Source organism: Aythya marila (assembly GCF_965140915.1).
Source record: "Aythya marila genome assembly, chromosome: 2".
NCBI lineage: Eukaryota > Metazoa > Chordata > Aves > Anseriformes > Anatidae > Aythya > Aythya marila.
The window spans coordinates 84193684-84211707 of NC_139043.1; the positions used below are offsets into that span (position 1 = coordinate 84193684).

The 18024-nt window shown below is 44.2% G+C and overlaps 1 protein-coding gene across 1 annotated transcript in view; it reads right to left on the minus strand.

Moving 5' to 3' along the window:
- Positions 1-13479: 13479 nt before the first annotated feature.
- The window catches only part of ANKRD33B (ankyrin repeat domain 33B), a gene marked incomplete at its 5' end in the record, with an annotated part of 38713 nt that continues 34168 nt past the window's right edge, over positions 13480-18024 (minus strand). Inside the window, one exon of the mRNA XM_082752332.1 lies at positions 13480-14999. Coding sequence (XP_082608458.1) covers positions 14149-14999 — 851 coding nt within the window. The 3' untranslated portion in view covers positions 13480-14148. The remainder of the gene's footprint in view (positions 15000-18024) is intronic.

Sequence of the window (18024 nt, forward strand, 5' to 3'; positions counted from 1 at the left end):
TTATGGAAAGTATAGAGCGTGATCTGACTATTTATTGTGACTCCGAATGCGCCTCTCTCCTAGGTTCATGGCATTTGGTTAGTTTATAGACAGCCTTTTTCCTGGCTGTCACTGTGCACGGCGAGTGTCACCCACGGATGGTTGGCCCCGTGTAAAAGGTGTGACTTTGTTCATCCGGGAGCAGGTTAAAAGGCAGAATCCTCTGCCAGCCCCCAGGTCGATGCACAACGTTAACACCAGATCTATCTTGAGAGGATTGATGATTCTTACAGATTCAGGTTTCTGTAATGCAAAATAGTATTTTTGCATCCTGTGAAGGCTACTGGTTTTTCAGAGAGGATTTTTACTTTGTATTTAGGGAGTCCTGCTTACATCAGTGATACTCTCCAAGGCCTAAAGCTAACTTCAGGTTTGTTCTGCAGGACTGGAGTGTCAAGCTAGATCTTACACGAACTAAAATATGGACCTCCAAATGTCTCTCTTTTCAGACCTCGTAAGCCTATCAACCTGAAAAATGGTGGAAGAGAAATCTTGAGGGCAGACCTTTTGCTTTATGTGCATTACTCTTGTGGAGCTCTGCAGAGGGATGTCAGTATTAGACAACTTTATTTGCTTCAGTTCTGGGGCTTGGTGGCTACTAAACCACTGCACTAATGTTGGCTTCTGGGCTTCTTGCTGACTCCCAAATGTGTTGTAAAGCCCTGGTTTCAGGGAGTGAAACAAAATTTGTCATGTAAAATAGAAGCCCAGTGTCTCATTGCCTAGGTCTCAGGATTTTGAAAACAGAGGATGGGAACTAACAGAGCTCCTTGGAGTCAGGAGCAACTGTCTATGCAATGATCCTTGCTGGAATAGCAACTTCAGAAAAAAAGATGTTTCTAATGGGGAAAAAAAAAAAAAAAAAAAAAAAAAAAAAAAAGTTATTTTGGAAAAGATTGAACAACATAGTGTGGAGTAAATTAGCTTACTAGACAGGAAGCAAAATAATCACTCATATAATATGTAGGTGTATATATATTTATGTATACGTTATATAATTCGGCATTACCTGATTTTAATAATTAGGGAAAAATTCCCTGATTTTTCTATTCCTAATAAATAAGTATATGGTATATCTAAGCAGAAATGTAAGTCTTACCACAGTCATTTTTCTGGGGTATGGTAAGAAACCCAAGTTAATCTACAAAAGCAGTCCCAGGTTTATTGTTCTTCAGTTTCTTTTAACTTCAGGCTTCACTTTTTGCTTATCCTATGACCAAGCAAGACTGCAAAGCAATTGCCAAAGTACCTGCTCAGCCCAGAAATAGGTACTACTGAAAGGCTTTTAATAGTCAGAATCAAGCGGGAACTTCACTCCTGATTTATTGTCCTTTATGTTCTGAAAATAAGAATATTTCTGTGGCTGTCCATAAGGAGCTGAGATTATGGAGTGAAAAGATTAAAGCACAGCACTTCAGGAATAAGAGGCGTACCAATTACCCTGAGAAGCAATTCTAAACAGCATTAGTGACCTGGCACTAGTGCGCTGAAAGGTGTCTAAAGATGGCACTTTTGTGTTCATTATGGGCCACTGCTTTTTGCTAGCTTATGATATGCACTCATGGTAAAATGCTAGTGCTGATGTAAATAGAGAATATTACTTCGATAGCATTATAGTTCTAATGGGTAATGTAAGCTCCAAGCAATGAATATGAGCCCTGTGTATTTTCAGCTATGTTTGCTGGCATTAATACCAGTGCGGCTGAAGACTTTTTGCTTTCCATCAGCTGTGCAGCAAAACCTGTTCAAGTGTAAAAGGAGAGGCAGGCTTGTTTTCACCATGCATGCTTAACAGAAATGCTTCTTGAGAAGAAATCCTCTGTCCCCATGCAGCTTGCTGGCAGCATTTGCTGGAGTTGGCTGTGGCATCACTTCCATCTGATCAGTGCTGATTTGGGTGAGGCTTTCTTTTGCTTCACAGACTTTTCCAATAGTAACAAGGGAGAAAAATATTTTGAAAAACCACCAGCTAAGGGATAGGAAGAGGGACTTAACTTGTGAGCCAAGCCTGTTGAGCCTGGAGTCCCTGGGAGGCAGCAGCATGTAACGCTAGGCCTGTCCCACCTGCTGGCATCTCTCAGGGACAGGCTGCCATGCCATGCCTTGGCCTGGCTCCCACACCTGCCTTGCAAATGGTATAGCAGCTGGGGCTGCTTGGTGCTGGGCTAGGTTTCTTTGAGGGGAGAGCTTGTCCAGGGTGTCTAAAGGCAGTGGCTGGAAGAGCACCCAGAGAGACCTCACGCTGAGCACATGTCTTTTCTGCTCCCTGAAATCACTACTGACCACTGAAGCCAGATAGGCGTTTTCTGTGGATTTGATGAGGGACGGTTTGGCAGATGGACAAAATCTGAGGAGGATATTACCAAAAGATTGTGGAAGCAAACTGAGCTGACTTAATTGTGAATTTGTGAGAGGGAAATGTTACAGGCGGCATTCTTGGAAATGCACCTGGTCCTGTTGAGGTTGGAGCTGGGAGGAGCAGACATGAGACCTCTTAAGGAAGGTGCAGTTCAGAAAAGAGTGTATACAGCTCCCATAATATTTCAGGATTACATTTTCTAAGGCACTCAGAATAAGCAAATCATGACGTAATGTGTAAGAGGGAGAAATACATGTGTGATGGACTAGCAGCTTTTACCTGTCTGGCCTCATCATTCCTGTAGGCACAGATCCCTTTTTTTTTTTTTTTTTTTTTCTTCACCTTTCCCATCAGCTCTTGCAGAAAAGGTGGCTGTTCTGTGGTCTTCTAGGGACCCCATCCCAAACTCTCCTGTCCTACTTGCCTGAAATTGATCCTCACTGGAGCTGCCCTGCTGGAGGCAACTATACTGCTGAAATCCCAGCTGACAGCAAGGGGATAAACAGTAATGCTGAAAAGGTGCCTTTGGCTTCCACAGAATTTCCTCAGCTGCACAGGGAGAGTCCAGGCATGACAGAAATTTGTACAGCAGAGAAAAGAGCAAATAGATACTCGAAGAAAAGGATTTTCAATGCTGTCTTTGATCATCTGAGCAATCAGCAGCAACAAAGCCTAAAAGATCTTCTGAAGTACCCAAAAGTGTTTGTGAGTCTTCTCAAAAGCTTCTGCCATTAGAAATGAGTCACCGTGTGTTGGTCTCTTCCAGTCAGCTGTAGGAATGATGTGATGTACAGCCCTTGGTCTTAACCAGAACGTGATCTCTGCATCCGTCCTTGGTGAGGCTCTCTGAGGTTTACACCCAAATGCCATTGATGTAGGAGCCTGGGGGGGGGGGCGCTGCTCTGGGCAACATCTTGCATGGCCTGTGAGGCTCAGGCAGCTCTGACAGCCCCAGCACATGGGGTGTTCCTGATGTCCAGCAGCATCCAGCCCTGCAGACACTGTGAAGGCTTGCTACTGGTGAGCTGCTGGCAGGAGGGGGGGGGGGACACAAGTGTTCGCCTCCAAACCACAGTATATGTTTAGAGTTTGCACCACACACAAAATGCATGGGTTTACCCACCACGTATGGCAATGTCTTTTGGTGATGCTTAATAAAAGCATGCACAAGTCCCTCAGTAAGCAGCGTTTACAGCAATGCCTGGAGCGTGGTACTCAGAATATGGACTCAGATTTTAAGGGATCTGAATTTCTAGCCCATTTCTGTAGAGGCTTTTGTTATCTTTCATCAAAATTGATTGCTTAACAGTAAAATGCATGTGGTCATTGTTACAATTTGATAGCGTTTGCCTGTGAAAACAGATGTGTAAAGGCCTTTAAATAGCTCCATGCCCTGCCAGCATCCCAGCATTCACTGCCTAACTCAGCAGATATTTTCTCAAGGGAAAAATGTCTGTATAATTAATGTTAGCAACAGTGCTTTTCAAGGAACCCTAGGAAAGGTGTGAGCCTCTCCTGAAAGATTGCACAGGTATAGACCTTGCTGCAGAGGTGTAGGTGCAGCTTGGTAAGCAAGAATTGCAGCTGCCCCTCCTTTCCACCATGAGGCTTTTCATGATTTTATCTTGAAATTGTGAACGGTGTCACTAGCACATTGATAAAGGAGTTTGCAGGCCACCTGAAACACCATTTCTGAGAAACAAGAGACTCCTCATGCATCTTAATGGCATTGTTGACTCTGAAAGCTGAAGCTGACAATTGGCAGCATCATTAAAATTGAAGCTGAAGGCAGGGTAAGACATACTCCATATCAAAATAAGATGTCTGATTCCTGTACTGACTGTAGCATTTCTTTTTATATTTAATTCAATAACTCCGTTTAAAGCAGATGAAAAACTGCTGCATGTCCTGCATCTTGTGACTGGGGATGGGCTCAGCTGGTTGTAGTGTCCCTGGGGCCATGCTCCCCATCTCTTGCTTCATCCTCACGCACGATTCTCCCCCACTGCACAGGAAGTTTTTACAACCCCATCCACACATCATCTGCCTCAGCTATATTTATGAAAAATCTCAAAGGAGCTGAGGAAAGATGATGCTGGAATACTGCATGGCTTTTAAAAAGTGATCTTGCCCAGGCTGAGGTAATGAAATATCTCATTCTAAAGCATGTATCAATTCGTGCTCAGAGCATCTTTTACTTGTTCCACAAGCTGTATTATCAGCTAGTCAGGTTGGTTTTGGTAATTATGGCAAGATAAATATCCCTGCCCTGGTGGGATGTGGGGTGCATTCAGGCTATATGAGAGAAGGCAATGCTACTTAATGAGCTCCACCCTAGGCCTAGAAATACAAAGGTTATTGGGGTGGGTGCAAACCCACAATTGCCTGAGAAGATTCAAAGTTCATGTCCATACATTAATGTGATTTTTAAATAACCCTGGTGGAAGACAATTGCTGTTAAATTAGAATTTGGCTTCATCTCATGTGTTGCTGCAGCTGGATTGCTGCCTCCATCTGTCCCCCTCTTGTCTCTGTGCATTCTGTCACTCTACCCCCAATTGACTTAAATCCCTTCTAAGTGTCATCTCTGATGTGTCTTCTGGGCTGCCATGAGGATTGCAGAAGAGTCTAGCTAATGGGAAATGGCAACACAGGGATTTAATGTCATTTAGACTGCACAGACCTGGCTTTTGCTTTCATGACTTCATAAATCTCTTAAATAGCTCACTGGAATCCCCAGAAGTTGGAGCTATTCAAAAATGTGGTGTGTGATGGTGGTATATGAGGCAAAAATTTTTAGCCTTGCGTTTCTAAGCAAAGCTTTCAGTATCTCATTTATCTGAGGAAAGCAGTTAGCGGGAAGATCAGGCCAAAGATGCTGTCAGCTTACTGTTTTTTCTGGGGAAAGCACGTGCATTTTTTATCTCATGGGTCTGAAGAAGCATGACCAATGTAGCACATGTTCCATATCCTGGGGTGATGGGCTGAGGAAGGGAAGAGACAGAGCTTTCCTACTGCATTTATAGATTTTCACCATTTCTTTTTCATGCAGGTAGGACACATCCTGAACCTGAGACATGTTTTTTAGTGGCTAAAAATAACTGGTGCTGTCGCTCTGCTTGCAGCATACATTTACATAAAGAACTGATCGATGGTTCTGAGTAAGCTCTAAGCTTGGTGGCTCAGAGGGCAGCTGCTTGTCTGTAGGACATGTTTAAACCCCATGGCTGACTTCCCTACAAGCTGTGCTTTGTAGGAGGAGGCAGCCTTGGGAAGACCTGCAAACAGGGAATTACTATAATCGAGCCTGGATGTCACAAAAGCATGGATTAATATTTCATCATCTGCCTCCGATTGTTGTCAGGCCCACTTTGTTCCTGAGCTGGGGCTGTGATCCTCTAAAGACAGCCTTGAATTAAAGATGAAGCCAGTGTCTTACCTGATGGAAGAAGAGCAGCTATCTGAGCAGGACTGTAGCAGTGTGGCTCCTCACCCTGCACTGCAGTACTTTAAAGTCACCCAAACAATAACACAAAGCCATAGCATGCTGCTGAGGAAGTTGCAAGCAGAAGTTGTGATCCGTGTTAATGAAAGGGAGACTGCTAATTGTCTGAGGGTAAGTAAGAGGCAATGAGCTGCAGCTGGAGGTGCCATTGACTCTGCTGTGTAGCAAAGAGCTCATGGGCTGTGGATGAGAAGCAAGGACTTTGCTGTCTTGCTGGAAAAATGAAAGCTACAAGAAAAACCCATCCCAGCTCAAGAAAGATGTAGACCTGTTAGAATATGTCCAGAGGAGGGCCACAAATTGATCAGAGGGCTGGAGCGCCTCTCCTATGGAGAAAGGCTGAGAGAGCTGGGGATGTTCAGCCTGGAGAAGAGAAGGCTCCAGGGAGACCTTAATCCACCTTTTCCATACTTAAATGGGGCTTATAAAAAAGATGGAGAGCAACTTTTTGCTTGGGAAGATAATGACAGAACAAGGGGAGATGGCTTTAAACTAAAAGAGGGGAGATTTAGATTACAGATTAGGAGGAAATTCTTCACTCAGAGGGTGGTGAGGCACAGGCACAGGCTGCCCAGAGAAGCTGTGGATGCCCCATCCCTGGAGGTGTTCAAGGCCAGGCTGGATGGGGCTCTGGGCAACCTGGTCTGGTGGGAGGTGTCCCTGCTCATGGCAGGGGGCCAGAACTGGGTGGTCTTTAAGGTCTCTTCCAGCCCAGGCTGTTCTGTGGTTCTATGAAAATGAAATGGATGGGCCCAGGGCTCAAGCCAGAGCTCAAGCAGGAAAGGAGGGTAAAGCCCTCTGCCCATGGAAGGGTAGCACTCCCTATTAAAAAAAAAAAAAAAAAAAAAAAAAAAAAAAAAAAAAAAGTAACACCAATGATTTATTTAAGAAGTAACTACCACTCTGTCCAGAAACTGTATGTGTAAGCCAAGTGAGTATTAGCCTGATTTAAACCAACATAAGAGAGTGAGTGTTGCTTGTTGTACCTATTTGTTCAACTCAGCTCTTCACTTACACAAGTTCAGCTGCTATTTATTTATTTTAAATACAGACATGACCTTACTGAGGTAGCTGGTTATGTCTTTTTTGGAGAGCTGACTTGCAGTTGAAGTCCAGCATGTTAGCCTTGTTTTTGTCTGAGCACAGCAGCTAGGTCAGTCATGAAAGCCTCATGACAGCTCAATTTAAGGTTCATAAATACTCGTAGCACCACTGGTGCAGAAAGCCCCAGGGAAGCCCAGAAAGGCTCTCAGAGAGGGATGCCTCATGATGGCTGGGAAACCACATGCAAATGCTGCTCGTTGTGACCATGGATGTATTTAAAAAAAAAAAAAAATATAGGCTAATCCAATCCATCATATACAGAATAAAAAATAGTTTGCAGAAACTACAAGCAAAAAACTGATCAAGTCAAACATCCACAGAGTACTTCTTTGAATGAGTTTCTTAGCAGAAGTCGAGTTTGCAAAACAAATTTTCAAGGAAAAAAAAAAAGCCTAAATTAATCTAGCACGGTTAGTCTGTTCAGTTCCGTTGCTCAGCAAAAGTGAGTTTCATTTCAGTTATAATGATACATTTGGGGAGCCTGAGATTATACCAGGTGGTCAAAGTGATCACTTCTAAGGCCATGGAAACTGGTCAAATCCAGAGCAGCAGCTATTTCACTGCACTTTCCTGGGAAAGCAGCCAAGCTGGTAATAAAACATGTCTATTTTCAACACAACTGCATTTGTATATTCTTTTGAAATGCTGTTTCACCTTGTGTTGGAATAGGGCTTTTAGTGGGGCAATTACTTAACCGAACCACGTATTGATTTGTGTCACATAATGAAGCAGATCATCCCAACATGACCAGCCTCTAAAAGAAACTGGCTTCAATACGGCAGCAGCAAGCATGGGGAAACCTTAGATCCGGTTGCCAGATGCAGTTGGGATGTAAATATTTTATCACCTTGAGTACAGATCCTCAGAAACACCTCAGGTGCTAACACTGCCCTGAGCAGGTCTTGGTTACTACAGCCCTGATAAAAATACCTTATGTGCACACACCGGGCAGAGAAGCTGGAGCATCTCTTGATCCACATTTACTCGTGCTCACAGTTCAATTGGTGCCTAAATGCATCCAGGATGGAGCCTTCTCGTGTGGGTTCTCCACATTTGTCTCTTCAGGGCTTGCATTCATTTTTTATTTTTCTGGGAGGAGGGCTTGTGCAAACAAACTACCACTCATGTAGGAAGCTGCTGTAGTGAGAGGGGGGAAAGGAGCCACCTGAAACCATTTCCCCAGCCTCTCCTGCTTTCCTAAGAGCAGCCCAAACCAGAAGCATTTGGCCTGCTAAATATCCACAAGCCTCTGTGTGGTTTTGTAACCACGAAAGAATGCTAACAACATTGTGAATTAAAACATGCAGAGAGAAGTGCCAAATTTTAACCTGACTAGGCAAAATTAATATGCATAAAAACTTTAATTACCCAATGAAGTATAATTTTTTCACAGAACCCCCTGCCTTTTTCCATGCAAGAGCTCCACAGTGTTCAGTGAAAAGGCAGCTGGTCTATTTTCTCTCTGTAGCCTCTGTATTATAGCCTGAATGAAAGGCTATTACAGAACAATTATTTACTGCTGGCTTTCCTACAGCGGTCACCATTAACATATTGGAGCACTCTACATCATCGCTGGGAGGTGAGAGGCCTTTTGTATGTGTATATTTTAAAAAAATTGTAAATACATATGAATATATAAATGCTAAGTATATAATTCTACTACTATATGTATTAATAATGTATGACTGTGTTACCTACAGATATTTTTATGGGTATGGTTTAATTTAATACCATGCATAATTAATATAATTTAATTACAAGGCAGGGAATTAAGGTGTTCCCTGGCATTCAGTTCACCACATTTGGGATGTCCTTATTCAGAATATTTAACATTATAAAGCATGTCTTGGTCTAAGTGTGGCTCTGGCTGACGAAATTTATGCTTAGTGGTCAGCAGCTCTACACCCAAGGCAGAGGGAGTGCACAGCTTATGAGGTTTTCCTTAAATGCTGCATTTAACTGTACTCAGGAATTCTCCAGGCAGAAGAAAATCCCTGTTCTCCAGAGCAATACGAGTTGGCCCTTCTCAACTACCAGGTGATGCTCTGTGTAACCCAGGCCTCTTTTCTAGCACTGTGACACCCTGCCGTACCTTTGGAGTTACGTATGAATGTTACACATTTTGCTTACTTGGATGACCCAAGAGTTGTGGTCAGAAACACTGCAAACATTATATCCTAATGCAATTTCCCAGTCCTTCGTGGACTTTCCAAAATGATTTTCCCTGGAAATATTTCTCCCTTGGCCTTCTGCAAGCAGAGGAAGTGGTTTGAGAGAAACATTATGTGGGGATGATAAGCATTTTTTTTAAATACCAGTTAAAATGAGCATTGCAATTATCATCATCATTATTACTATTATCCAACTCAGGATATTCTATCATTCTATTATTATTGTTGTTATTATTGTTATTATGATTTGGGTTGTGGGGGGAGACCCTAGAGAAACAGTGCTCCCAGGAAGATCAGATAAAAAGCCTGTAGAGCTCCCATGGAAAACCTGGTAGGACTGAGCTGATACACGACTGTGTGAGTTATTCAGCTGAAGAGCTTTATTTATCAGGAACCTGTTGCCTCACAAACTATTTAAAGTTGGTTTGTGTTCATCACCTTCGGCCTCCCTATTAACATAAAGGAACGATTTTGGACTTTAAGGAGGAGCAATAGCAGAAATGTGTCTATACAGTTACTGGATGTCTCCTGCTCTGAATGAGCTGTTTTCAGGCTTTCACTGTTGGATCTATGCATGCCCTACAAACAGCCTCTCATGGCTCTGCAGGCTTCCCCTTGCCTCCTGCTCCTCTTCTTTCTCCAAAGGGCAGGCCTGGTAGCCTTGAACATCTTTAGTCCATGGAAGGACCTAAGTGTTGTTGTTTGTGAATCAAAAAGTACTGCTTGCTTGCCTCTTCGTGGTGGATGGGCAGTGTGGTAACAATGCAGGCAAGCAGTGCTGGCCACGCTGAGGTGACAACTCTTGGAACAGCAGGTGGGTTGTTAGTTTGAGTTTGTACTTATCTGAACAGATTACATTTTGGTAGACTGGATGCTCTACATTTTAACAAGGGTCCCTGATGTCCAGCCTGTTTATTTGACTCTCTTTGTTTCAAGACATTGTCAAAGGCATTTTCCCCAATCTCAGATCAAGTCTTTCATAACTCTGTGTCCAAAGGCATCGCTGGATAAAAAGCTCCAAAAGAGCATCCTGGGACATAGCAGACCCCATTCAGGCTATCAGCTCATTTGTTTCTAGCATAAATAAGAACAAGATAAATTTGTCTTGTAAAAATTTAATGTACATGTTACCAAAGGAAGAGATACCTACTGGATACGGTGGTAATTGGGTACGTTACCCATTCAATATCCATTCAAACTCTTTTTTTCATATTACTTCTAATCTGTTTATTTTCTTTTCTCCTCCCCATGTTCTGTGGGATATATACTGCAGCTACATTACATCAGAACAACTGATAACAACTGATAACTGAGGGGCTGGGGGCTTGAGGTTTTGCTTGTTTTTTTGTTTGTTTTTGTAACAGTAACTTTTGCCTCCTAGTGGCTGCAGTGACATATTACTGGGTATTCATTGTTAAAATAAAAAAGAAACTTAAAACATTTCAATATCTATACCATCGCCTCTAAGAAAGTAAGTCAATGTATTTGCATATGCTGTACAAACCAATTACTCTGTGCTCAGGAAGGTGTGAAGAGGTGCTGAAAAAGGTTACTTGAAACAAGTAGAAAAGCCAGCCCTGAGAAACTTTGGAGATACTGAAGAAGGCCCATGCTGAATCCCATTTTTTTTGGGTAATATACTCCTTGGTGGACCACAGCAAACCTTTATGACTGCTTTTAACTCTTGTCTGCACAATAGCCAGAAATGGCTGGGTCAAAAAGCCAGTCTTGGTTTAGATCAGAGGAATCACAGCACCGTCAATGCATTTTCTTCCCCCTTCATTGCCTCCACTACCTCTTGTCCACTCTCCTCTCTGCCCGGGGATTACCTCTGCTGGTTGTTATCTCTAATAATGTTAGCTTAGCACTTTTCATTAGTGACTGGGAATTCGGAGGTTTAATTGCACAATTTACTGTACAGAGAGTCTGCAGAACTGTCAATCCAGCTCAGCTTGCCTGGAGAGGACTGCTGGCTGCCTCTTCGGCCGCTGTCTCTGCTGAATACACTCTCCTGGTGAGTAATTAACTAAGTAATGAACAGCCTCTCTAAATGACCCAGATGGCTGCACTGGTTTGTAACTCTACCTGTGATGATCTAAAAGGAGGAAAAATGTGAGGATAATTCCCGTTTCTTGCAGATCTTTTTGCCCTACTTTACAGCTGGCACCCCTGAGCAGCTCTGCTGCTGGTGCTCGTTGGGTCTGGCCACAGCAGGCTCAGAAGCAGCGTGAGGGGACAGGCTGGGGCCTTCCTGAGCATCCAAAAAACTGCCCAGGCTCCTTTCTTTGGGGCTTTGAAGAAACACAGACACCTGTCAGAGGGTGTCACCTCTGCGTTTCACCCAATGAGATGTCATTTGGAGCTGCCAAGCTCGTGCCAGGGACCTCTCTCTCCTCCTCCACCACCTGGTAGCTGTGCCCCTGCCCCTCCCTGCTCCCCTGCACCAAGGAGTGGCAGGCGACTTCCCCACTGCTCTCTGAAGAATAAGGTCAACAGATAAGTTCAACAGCTTGTGCCTCTTTTAATGGAAACACCACGTATTTATACACATTTACACAGTGAAGTACAAAGGGTTAGAAAACAGGCTTCATTTTCAGCCCCTGTATCTAACACACCGTATGGTAATCCCTGAGAGCACCTGGTAAGTGCGTGTCCCCTGCAAGTGGTCCTGAGAGTGCAAATTCCCCTGCAGCACAGGTTGCTTTCCGACACTGAATCCGAATGCTAACTCTTAAGTACACTGGGCTGGCAGTAAGCAGAAATTAGTAGTTAAACCACTCAACATGGTGTACCACATCAAAATCCATCCTGACATCTCTGCCACCGATGGCTAAAAGGGCATCTTCTTACCCTCCAGAGAAATGACTTCAGCTTCTACCTTATATTCCAGTCACAGAAAACCCATTACAACATTAGTGCCTGTGAATTGCACAGACCTGATGCAGTTGCAGACCAAAATCCTCTTTATATTCATAGTGCTGGAGAGGTTTATTAGCAGGATGCTTATTCCATCAGCTCTGGGCTGGAGGGCTATCTGGTAAAGCAGGCTAGCCTGCACAGCTATTCCAGCAAGATGTACAAAGAACAGGATCTGTGGAAAATCCTTGTTTCACGAGTCTGCTGTAACCTCTGTGGAGACCTGACCCCAGCCCTGCTAGCTGGCAATACCTGCCTGGGCACCAGTTTGCAATCGATTGAATTTATTTCTGCCATGACATGTACAGTTTCTTTACACATTCATTGAGACTCTGGCCAGCCTTTGTGCTGTGGGAGTGAAGGGTGTAAATGTTTTCTCTGTATTTAATTGTTGGAAGAAGCTGGTCAGAGCAGCAGCTGTGGTCAGCCTGGGCTCCAGCAGAGCAACCCCATGAGGAGAGCACACCACAGCCCATTTCTTATCAAACAGGAGCAAAGCCTGAGCAAAAATATGGCCATTTACTGTAGCATCTGCTTTTTGCTTTTGAACTCCACCGTTATGAATGTGCTTTATTTATTTATTTATTTGTTTATTTATTTATTTATTTTATTTTATTTTATTTTTAACTAAGCAGCAAGTTTAGACGATGTGTTTCCATAAGCACAATGTGCTGTTCTGGCCAACCCAACAATTTAGATCACATCTGGGTATGGGAGAATGGCTTTCACAGTCTTGAGGACAGTGTGTCCCCACATATCCAGTGGGCTTCAGGGTCTGGGACAGGATGTCTGATGTGGCAGTCTTTTACTGTGGACCGTCATGGTCCATTCCTGCTTTACCTTCAGTGCCAGGAAGTGTTTTCTTCCAGTGTTGAGAAAGGGGAGTAGTGTCCTGCCCTCTGGGGGCACCCAGGTGCATAATATCAAAGCTCACAATGAATCCGGCCATGGTTTCCAAACATCAGTGGCTGAGCTGCCTGATACTGACTGGATTTTCATAGCATATGGCTAGATTTGATAGCTCGGAAAATTGCTTGAATTTCCAGAAGGTGCATGATTATTCTGTCCTGGCTATAATGCAAAAAGGTCCTAAAGTAGACACTCACAATAAGCCTGGTGGTTTTGTTTTATTTTTAAAATAGGAATTTAAATATAAAGAAAAAAATAGCCCACCTGTGGTTCACCATCTCCCTCATTTCACAGTTAAATGCAAAGACAAAGAAATCCCTGAGACTGAAGAGGAGACAACAGATGGTGGATTCAGGGAAACTTAATGGGGGAGGCAAATGTTAGGTGACTGTGACATACAAAAATTAGTTCAGCTTCTCTGTTGCTCCAAAGAAATCAGTCCTTGCCCCTGATTTATATCTGCAGAGGATGCGAATACCTCAACTATAGAAATATTTCACATACAGCCCTTTTTTAAACTCAACAAAACAATATCATTAAGAATTGTATCCATACAGACCATATAGGACTGTACAGTTTAATACCTATGCTGTCTTAAACTTTGATTACTGTATTAATATAATATAAAGTGCTTGGTATATTCAGAACAATTATAGGATTGGATTTTCACTGCCCACTGAGACTCTGTGGTGTATTTTAAACTCTTCCTTATTACTATAAAACTTTGAAATACATCTACCTATACAAGGAGAGGAAAAACATCTAGTGTCAAAAGCACAACTCCTTAATTTTGTCCATTGCAAAATGAACAAACGCAAAATATGATCCTTTCATACGTGTTGTTTTTCAAGGTGCTCCTCTGTCATTCACCTGGAACTGGAAAAAAGGAAACCATAAAAGGACGGCACCTCTTAAGCTTCCTATCAGGAGCAGACAGGTAAACTTTTCTGTTTCCCACCCCAAAGTACCTTCACGTCCATGATCAGACAAGCCGAGGCATAGCCCTTGCCCTGTTTATGCACTGTAAAGGCCATCGCTCAGTATTCCAGCTCCAGAAACAGCAGGCATGCATGATGGCACGCAGTCTGCTATCTTGCTCAGATAACAAGACTAATGGCTCTCAAACCTTCCTCACTACCATTAAATCAGGTCCTGGATCTGGCAGGAGACACCTGCCTCTGTTTTTGAGCCTCTTCGGCTCTTTTCTTCTCCAGTTCCTCTGCTTTCTTCCGCTCCTCTTTTAGCTCCTTGTACCTCCATTTAGGAATCTGCAAATAGGGGTCGTCCTTAGCACTGCTCCTCCTTCTTGCCTTTTCTGGCTGGAAGGTGGGTGGAGGAGCCTTGCTGATACGGACTTTGGGGATGACAAATCCTGGTCTCACGCTGCTCCGTCTGAGCAGGTGGAGCGGCAAGAGGCTTGTTTTCCTGGTGGCTATAGTGTTCACTTGAGACACTGCAAGGCTGACGGGCTGCAGGCTGGCTCGCCGGTCCTTCTTCTTGGGGATCAATGTGATTTTGGAGTTCTGAAATAATTTCTCATAGCTGCTAACATGGTCTTTGTCCAGGGATCGGATCTCCTCGGCTCTCTGCTTCCTAAGGATTTCCTGCACAGCCAGTCTGCGTTTTCCCACAGCAGGTGGGCTTCCTGGGCACACAGTCCTGCATGACAGAGCAATGAATGGGCTGCCTAAGCTTGTGGTCACCTTCACCATGTGATCAAGGACCCCGTCTTCTTCTGGACCATGGAAAACCCGAAATGAGACAGCCGATCTCATGCACTCAGAAATCCTCTGCAAACAGGTCTTTGGCTCCGCAGCCTTGGCAAGGAGTTCCTTCATCTTTGGCCATTCTGGTTTGTATTGATCACATAACTGTTCTGGGCATGGTCTATCCATCAGCTTTTGCATGATGAAGGCAGATTCTGACCTTCCCGTAAAACAAGCCCATTCCCACGAAGTCAGCCCACGGCTTGGGTCAGTTGAGTGAACATTGGCCCCTCAAGGAAAAGAAAAACAAATACTGTTAGTTAATGAAACTTCCCATACTTCTGAGCACTTTCATATTCAATTTTTGTTTATATGTATCACTGGCAATGTAGATACCTTGAGTATATTGAAAAAGGTTTAAGCTAAAATATGAATGGGCTACAACTTTTGGTTTCTTGATGGGCTTCTCTGCCAGCGGAAGCACCATTCTCAAACAGCCAACACATAACTGACCTACACAGATCTTGGCATGAAAGAAAAGACATTCTGTCACATTGCTTTGGGAGACAGAAGTGTGCAGAGACAGAAATATCATGATAAACTATTTCTCTCAGATTGGGCTGTGGATAGAAGGCGGCACCCTAAGCAAATAAGTTGATCTTGATTTAAATGTAGTTTAAGCGAAGTTTAAAATGACTGCTACAAGAGAAAGCACTTCAAAGAGTCAAGTCTGACCCAGTCTGGAAGGAGGCAAAGAAGAGAAAGATGTAATCAAGTCAGAGAGTTCATTAGCTGTAGAGACAAGAAATGATTGTGAGAGCTCAAAGGCAGCTGGGTTTGAAGACATTCACTACAGCAGAAGCAACAGACAAACCAATGAGGGGAGAGTGGAAAAAGGTACACAAAAACGTGTCCTTCCACTTCACTAGCCTGTTTTTGAACCCACCCTACCCAAATTTCCTATTCCTGACTCTCTCCTTTCAGGCTAGCCACTTTTCCTGTCCCCTTCTTAACACTTGCCCGTGTCTGCACTCCTTCCCACTAGAGCTGACTGGAAACATGGCAAACTATGTGGAAGATGTTTCCTTGTTGTACACATAACAGGCATGGATTTACTGAAGGAAAAGTAGTAGCTAAAGGAACTGGGTCCAAATATATGTTTTAAGGAACAGTATGCTCTGGTTGTAAACAGACAAGAGGTGAAGACAGCTGTTTACCATTATCTTCAAGAAAAATAAGTGCCAGCTCTGATATGCTGCAGCTGTGGCACCCTGGATGAGTCCCAAACAAAAACAAGCTGTGTGAGAAAGTGCTGTGAGAAGTATCACTGGGGGCTCCCTGTCTTTGCTTGGTGGCAGCATTCAAGCTTGGACTCTCAGCTCTTGCCTGAGCTGTGTTGCAGCTGTCTCTGGTCTTGTGCCTTGCTGCTCTGGCCCCTGACTTGCAGGCTTGGCTCCTGGTCTGATCTCAGGCTTTGACCCTATGGACTTGCCTCATCACCACAGGCCTGCCTGGCAGTCACAGCAGTACAGGCTGACCGTGGTTGTTGCCACCAGACCCACCCAATTTCTTAAAGAAGCACCTTTGTTGGTGAAGCTAGAGCCTCCTCCGTGTGCCTTGCCGTCACCCTTGGCTCACCTTCCTTTGAGGTGAGGCCCACACTTGCTGATCCCTGACAGATGCGTCCCCAGGTGTTTTGGAAACTTTATGTAGGGAAACAATAGTACAGAGTATGGAAATCCTGATCTTTCAACAAAAATCAATGCTGACTTTGTAACTTGTATCACGAAATCTCTCTAAGGCGTGATTTACTACAGTGGTATTGATTTTCTGTACAAATCCAGAGGCGTTTCTAAACAAAGGTGTCACTCAACAGAACGTGTCACCTGCACAAGACATGAATAGTCTTGTCCCTTTTTAAATATTAACTAGACAGCTACAGTTTCAGCTCTCCATCTCAGACCCCCCATCAGATCCTAGTGGGTTTCCTGATGGGCAGCCAGGCCCCTTTTGCTTGGCCTTGCTGTGCCAAAGGGTCCAGGGAAAGGGAGAACTTAAAGATCAGCTCTGCGATTCCCTTCAGACAACACTCAGTGTGATTGTGGGGGCTTGAGTCCCCCTTGGTTCCCTCTGAAAGGATTGCGGTGGGCCTGGAAATGTCAAACACCACTGCATGTGCTTAAGAAGCATTGCTGGGCTTGCTCAGCAGGACAGGGGTAGAGCGGAGCAGGGCCTTTTCGGCACAGAGGCTCACACATGGTAACTCAGAAGACCTGCAAGAAGCAGGGCTTTGGGTTAGGGAGCTCTTAGCTCCAGAATATTCCTCGGACTCGGGTCCCAAGACAGCACATGGCTTAGGAATAGGCATCAGACCAAAAAGAAGAAAGCAAAACCATAGGACAGCTTTCCCAGGCGGGAGCGGAGTTTAATGACAGGGAGCGGGAGAGCTCAGAAAGGCAGGCATCTGTCACCGAGCTGTTTCACACACAGTATTTAAAGCCCAGTCGCTAGATCCACTTCCACTCCAGTGGCGTTACTAAAGCAGCACTCAGTGTACACTGGAGATCGCGATGGGTCTCGCGTGGTGAGTTATGGCTGGCATTTCTGCGCTCCTGCCCGGGCTCTCTGGCTGGCTGCTGGCAGCGCTGCGGCCCTGGCCGTGCAGCAGCCTGTGACAAACTGCCCGCGAGTGAGCGGCTCGGGTCCTCTCTTACTCGCTTTGCATTCCGAAACAGCAAATCCACGTATTTCAACGATTTGCTTTGAAAGAGCAGACATTATGGCCAAGTGTCTCAGCACACCTTCGTCGTGTAGTGATTGACCTTGGCTACCCTCCAGGAGCACAAGTTTTGGGAAGAGCAGTCACTTTGAAAATTCAGCTCCAGCCATCTGTCACACTCTGCTGCTGCCTCTGCTCTGTCTGACTGTTAAATCCTACTTAGGCAGCTGGAAAGGTGAGTTATTTTTCTTCACTGACCTCCTGCATGGCCCTAAGTAGGTGCCAGAAAACAGAGGTTTTACCCAAGCCATTAAGCAGATACTGGGGTTAAAAACTGCCTGGCTCTAACTCTTTTTTTTTCAAGACACACACCTGTTTTTGTGGCTGTACAACAGGCATAGGTTCTGCAAGAGGCCCATGGCTAATTACAGGTGTTTTCCCCCTATATTTCCAACTATTCTTACCTTTTAACATAGAATTTAACTAGAACCTGAGGGGTTGTTTTATTTGTGAAACTGATTTTTCCCCAAATCTTTCATTAATGATTTATTTCACCTTTTTCAGCAACCTAGCACTTCATTGCTGGCAGTCACTCA